This window comes from Humulus lupulus, chromosome 6 (genome assembly GCF_963169125.1).
Source record: "Humulus lupulus chromosome 6, drHumLupu1.1, whole genome shotgun sequence".
Lineage (NCBI taxonomy): Eukaryota > Viridiplantae > Streptophyta > Magnoliopsida > Rosales > Cannabaceae > Humulus > Humulus lupulus.
This window is the reverse complement of record NC_084798.1, coordinates 89,005,760-89,012,104: the sequence shown is the minus strand read 5'-3', so window position 1 is coordinate 89,012,104 and position 6,345 is coordinate 89,005,760. Positions and strand designations below refer to the sequence as shown.

General features: G+C 44.8%; 1 protein-coding gene across 1 annotated transcript; it reads left to right on the top strand.

The window, feature by feature from the left end:
- On the top strand, positions 1–1,999 carry LOC133785281 (uncharacterized). The gene is made up of 4 exons (XM_062224532.1): positions 1–59; positions 368–492; positions 751–1,037; positions 1,439–1,999. The coding sequence occupies exons 1-4, from the start codon at positions 1–3 to the stop codon at positions 1,997–1,999; spliced, it is 1,032 nt and encodes a 343-aa protein (XP_062080516.1).
- Positions 2,000–6,345: the final 4,346 nt, after the last annotated feature.

The window sequence follows — 6,345 nt, the reverse complement described above, 5'->3', positions numbered from 1 at the left end:
ATGGAGTACTTTTCTGACTGCCGATATGGTCACAAACAACTTGGCCTTCACACAAGGAGGTAAATTCTTTGCACCACTGGTCGTATATTTTTTTTTCTTTGATTCTTCCTGCATTTCCCTTAGAAATTTAGTGCATTTCAGGCCCCTGGTTGCGACCAGCCCCCACGCCAGACATGGAAGTCCGATCAGCCCTCCTGGCCAGCATGACCGACATAGAGAAAAGTGTTAAGCAGCTGGTCACAGAGGCCAATCTAAGACTGGTCGGCCTTCTGGCACCTGACCAGGATGTGAGGGAATCTACTGCGGGGAGTGCCACCGGCACTGAAGTCCCCTAGCAACAACAAGATGTGTCACAACCCCCTCCAAGGAGGGCAACTGGGGTGACCATCAACGAACCAACTGGCGCCCCACAACCTACTGCAACACCAGCCCCTCCAGGGAAGGGAAAGAAGAAGGCCATAGAGCCTATTCTCGAGTCGTCGGACGAGAACGGTACTGATTTTACGCTTTTAGATAGTCTGCCTATTCCCTGTCACCTCTTCGACGGGGATGGAAAATTTAAATACCCTCCTACTTTAAATTCAGACTTCTTCAAGCCAGAGAGTGAGTGTAGCACTAGTAAAGTAAATAGTGTAGCGACTAGTAATTATAGCTCGGGTATTATACTTTAAATTTCTCTGCCCTTGTTTCCTAAATTTAGCAAGTTCCTTTTATTATATTGACTGACTGTTCGCTTGTTTCTTTTTGCAGACATGCATGCCGAACGCACCTTTGATTTGTACACCAAATCAGCTAACAAGAAAAAGTCCCATAGGCGCCAGTCTGAGGAGGGCTACAGCAATCTCCCCACAAAGAAATCTCGAACAGACGACCCTCCTGCGCCTACTCCAATGAAGGAGACAACTCCTCAACCAGCTCCTACCAGGGAGGCAACTCCTCCAACTCCAACAAACCCAGATCCTCCATCTCCGGTCGGACAGACTCCTCCTCCAGCTCCAGTCGACCCTACACCTCCAGCATCCACCGTCCAGCATTCGGTTGGTCGCTGAGAAGAGGCCTCGGGAGATGACCTCACAGGTGTGGTGCTCAACTCAGCCAAAGATAGGTTGTTGAGAATAACAAAGCACCGACGCAGCCGGGAGGCAATCCAGGAGACCGGCTCTATGGGGGTCGACCAAGTCCTCAGCTGCGCACTGAACGAAGTGCTCGCTGTAAGTTGTTTTCTTTATTGTACTTCATGAATTTTCTTTTTAACTTGCTCCTATTTACAGCCTTATCTTTTTTCTGATCGTAGGGGGTGCTTACCCTTACTTCTGGCTAGCGGTTTTCGAGGACGCAGAATGCTCAATTCGAAAAGAGACTTAGCAATCAGCTTAGTGCTGCTGAGGCTCGATATACCGAGCAACTCAAGGCGGCAGAAGCTTCCTATGCCGAGTAGCTGAAGACGGTCTCGGAGAAGCATTTTGATGCCCTTAAGGAGGCCGAGGTGAAGCATACTGAGGCCCTCAAGGAGGCTGAGGCAAAACTCCTCGAGGTGTTGCAGCTGACTGAGGCCAAAATCGCTTCTCTCGAAGAAGAGGTGAAGAGGAAGGATGCGAGTATTGCCAATATCACTGCATCCAAGGAGCAGTATAAGGAGGTCTCACTCAATAAATACCAGGAAGCCCACAAGCTTCAAGATGAGCTGGAGATTAGCCGCAAGGAAGTTGCTGCACTAGAGGAACAGAACGCCCGTAATCTTGAAGACTATGAAGGGGCGTTGTTCGAGTGTTTCTACTTGTTCTGGAAAAACAACCCCAATGCTAACTTTTCTTATCTTCCAGACCATATTAGGGAGGTGGAGCTGGCTAGGTGTGTTGCTCGCCTAGAGGAAGAAACAATTCCAAGGTCTCCAGAAATTTCTCTAGCGACCGGTATCGAAGGTGCCCGAAAAGAGGCTGGGGATGCAGTCGACCAGCAGCAGCAGAAATCTCCACAAGACCCCCCGGCAACCTCATGATTTTATCTTTTTTCTTTACTTTTGAACTACATGGCCTACGGGTCATGATGTAAAAACAATTTTATTTATGTTTTAACTTTTATTGCTGCATGGGCAGCTTTTTTTTTTTAATCGAACAATTACATCCGAGCAGCACTGCTCACAGTGTAAAAGGTTTCTTTTCGATATTATAATACTTGCATTTTATTATAACATCTGTTCGCATGAGCGAACTTAGCATAGTACTTTGGATTGATTTAACAAAATATAAAATTTTGAAAAATACTCTAAGTTCCTTAACATGCTTTCACTTATTTTACTCATGTGTTTACATACCTTTCGATATGTTTTGCTTACTAGATGCCTTATATGCCCCCCAAATGATTGAGGAGCTTTAGGTCCTTAGTCACTTGCCTTGACCAGAACCTGTTCGAATATTACTGCTCGGAGCAAAATAATTAAAATGATAATACAGCAAAACAACACACGTAATGAGCAAATACTTGTAATAAATACAATAATTGGCAAGAATGACTGGCTGCTCACAGTCCCTTATATTTCTTGTATTAAAAGGACAAAACGTGTCTGTACAAGTGATCAATTAAGATCTTACACTTGTAAGCGATTAGTCATATAAAGTGACCAACCCTTTTTCACAACTTGTAAAAAGTAAAATTAATACAAGCCAATCCTTTAAGAAGAATTGTTTATTGATAGTACTTGCGCATGTGTTCTCCATTCCAATAGCGAGGAATGAGATCTCCATTTAAGCGAGCAAGTTTATAGGTGCCTGGATGAAGGACTTCTTCAATCTGGTAAGGCCCTTCCCAATTAGATTCGAGTACTCCAGCAGCTTGGTCGCGGGTGTTTAGGAAAACTCTTCGAAGTACTGAATCTCCGACGTTGACTTTTCTTTCATGTACTTTAGAGTTGAAATACCGAGCGACTTTTTGCTGGTACGCAGATACTCGGAGTTGGACTTGCTCACGTTTCTCATCGATCAAGTCCAGGGATTCCATCAAAAGTTGGTTGTTAGAGCCTTGGTCGTACGTCATTCTACGATGCGAGGGTGGATCTAACTCAACAGGCAACATAGCCTCATACCCATAAGCCAAAGAAAATGGAGCATGGCCTGTTGTTATTCGGTGGGAAGTTCTATACAACCAAAGGACTTCAAGCAATTATTCTGGCCATGCCCCCTTAGCTTCTTCTAGTCTTTTCTTCAAAGTATCCTTTAGCGTTTTATTGACTGCTTCGACTTGTCCATTTGCTTGGGGATGAGCGACTGAAGAAAAGCTCTTGATAATCCCATGCCATTCGCAAAAGTCCATGAATAAATCACTATCAAACTGCGTGCCGTTATCTGAGACGATTTTTCTTGGCAATCCATAGCAACAAACGATGTTTTTGACCACAAAATCCAGCACCTTCTTGGTCGTTATGGTTGCGAGTGGCTCGGCTTCGGCCCATTTAGTGAAATAATCGACGGCAACCACAACATACTTGACGCCGCCCTTTCCTGTGGGTAAAGACCCGATTAAATCTATACCCCACACTGCAATGGCCACAAACTTTGCATCTGTTTCAATTCATTAGGAGCTGCTCGCGGGATTTTTGAGAACCTCTGGCACTTGTAGCACCTCTGTACAAATTCCATCGAGTCTTCATTCATCGTTGGCCAGAAGTACCCTTGCCTCAGGATCTTTTTTGATAGGCTTTGCCCCCCAGCGTGGTCCCCACAGAAGCCTTCGTGTTCCTCTTTCATCAATTCCTTGGCCTTCTATTTCGAAATACATCTAATTAGTGGCATTGAATATCCCCTTCGGTACAAGATTCCATCGACCAGGATATACCTAGCAGCATGTCACTGAAGGGTCCTAACTTCGTTTCTATCCGTTGGTAACACGCCTTGCGTCAGATACTCTACGTATGGTGCCATCCATGTATCTGCCACCAGAATCACCAAAGTGGTCTCCTTTGCTTGGATGCTTGGCACAGATAGTCGTTCAACTGGTACTATGTTTAGAGTATCAGCATCCTTCGCACTTGCTAACTTAGCCAAAGCATCAGCGTTTGAATTCTGGTCGCGAGGTACTTGCTGAAGGGTGTACTTGTCAAATTGCGCTAATAGATCCTTTGTTTTGTTTAAATAGGCAACCATCTTCAAACCTCGACCCTGGTACACTCCCATGACTTGATTTATTACCAGCTGAGAGTCACTGTAGATGTCAAGTACCTTTATATTCATGTCCTTGGCTAATCGTAACCCAGCGAGCAACGCTTCATATTCAGCCTCGTTGTTGGAAGCAGTGAAGTCAAACCTGATTGCACAGTGAAATCGATGCTCTTTAGGCGTAGTCAGGATCACCCCTGCCCCTGCATGATGCTCATTGGAAGAGCCGTCTGTAAATAACTTCCATGAGGGAGGTTGGTTTTGAGACTCAGGCTCTTCAGTTTGCTCACTATCTGTAAGTTAAGTGAACTCTGCAATGAAGTCAGCCAGGGCTTGGCCTTTTATCGCTGCTCGTGGCAAGTAAGTGATATCGAACTGCCCAAGTTCGACTGCCCACTTCAATAATGTAACGCCCTACTTCCTTAGAGCCGTTACTAAGTGAGTTTTTAAGACAAAATAGTGTGCAATGAACTCGCTAACCGAGGTTTTGAAAAAAAAGTGTGACTAATTAAAAGTTAAGGCTGTAATCTTTGAAAATGCGTCGTTTCATTAAAACTTCTATTATTAAGCATTTGGGATCCCAAAATAAGGTTTGAAAACTAATTACATTTTTGAAATAAGGTTACAGTTAAGAAATCATAAAATCATAGATTATTACAGCCATTTTCGAATAAACCCCCAACCAAAGCAGTCGGGCAGGCCGAACATGTACGCGTCGCTTCACGCTCTCCGTACTCATGGTTGGTTGACTCAGTCATTGCCCTTACCTGCAACACAGAGCACCCGTGAGCCGAAGCCCAGCAAGAAAACTCATGCAGAACATAACATATGCAATTTATACAGTTTATCATAACAGATAATCCACACATAAACAAGTCAACCATTAGACTAAGCAAACACGGCCATGCCGTCCCCGAAGCCTTACCGAAGCCTGGGGTCTCGGTCTTCACCGCAGGATCTCGCACGTATCCTGTGGGTCCCGGGCCCTGCCCTGACCATAGCATCCCATGTGCTAGGTGTTACTTCCGGCGCCGCTGCCGTTCTCGGCCTTGCCGCCCTCGGCCATAGCCGTTCAATTCACTATAATCATATATAGCATAAATCAAACAACATTCAAACAAATATCAATTCATTTAAATCTGCATCCTAACATGTAATGCAATATAGGGCCATGCCCGGCAATCATTTCATCATGTAACATGCAATATAGGGCCATGCCCCGCAATCACACTATGGGCCCATGCCCTATCCTACGGGTGTTATAGTTTTCTTACCCGTATCCCTTGCTTTCCGATGCACTACAGTCACGAGCACGGTCCACTAGCACGAGCCTCCCCGAAATCCTAGTCACAACACACAAAAGACACTTTTAACAACCTTAAATGAGCTTCCAGGCCAAGTTCTAGTACTCGGAACGTTGAAATTCACCAAACATGGTAAAAGACTCAACCCCGAGCACCCTAGGTTAAATTCCCAAGCCTAAATTCTCAAAATCCCAAAATTCCTTAAGCGCCGCGGCATGGCCCAACCATGCCGCGGCATGGCCCCAAAACAGAGCCACAAAATGCCCAGAAACAGGTAAGGGCCGCGGCCCTACAAGGACCATGCCGCGGCCCGCCCTCCATCCTCAGCACATCTTAGCCTTCAAGGGTCGCGGCCCGACCCTTCGAACCCAGAAAAACCCACCATTTTCAAGCTTAAAACCTCACCTTAAGCCATCCCAAATCTCCCAATTCAAAACAAATTAATAATCACAACATTAGGATGGTTTAAACAACACAATCACACTTAAAAATCTCATCTAGAGTTTCAAATTCCTCAAACTTTAAACCAACCATCCTATCTTTAAATTCCACACTAAAACTTTGAGAAATCAACCTTGAACCCAAGAAATAACAGAATATAAATCTTACCTTGAGTAGAGAATCCAACCCTAAGCTTCCTTCATCCTCTAAGTCTCCAATTTCAGCTCCTCCACTCATCTTCTTCTTCTTCATGCCCTAACTTTTCTTCTCCTTTTTCTTCTCTTCTAATTTTATCAAAACCCAACATATATGCCAAGCCCAAACCGTGTACCCCTATAACACAGCTCAAATTTGTCTAAACCCCTTGCCAAATGACCATTTTACCCCTTCATCAAAACCCTTTGCTAACTAAACCTCAAGGGCACACTCGTCATTTCTCCTATATTGCA

Bases quoted from the DNA above. Each gene is read 5' to 3' on its own strand.
- LOC133785281 (XM_062224532.1), top strand. From the start codon at position 1: ATGGAGTACTTTTCTGACTGCCGATATGGTCACAAACAACTTGGCCTT. The intron at 493-750 runs GTACTGATTTTA...TTCTTTTTGCAG, and splicing joins CGAGTCGTCGGACGAGAACG to ACATGCATGCCGAACGCACC. The intron at 1,038-1,438 runs GTTGGTCGCTGA...TATGCCGAGTAG, and splicing joins CATCCACCGTCCAGCATTCG to CTGAAGACGGTCTCGGAGAA.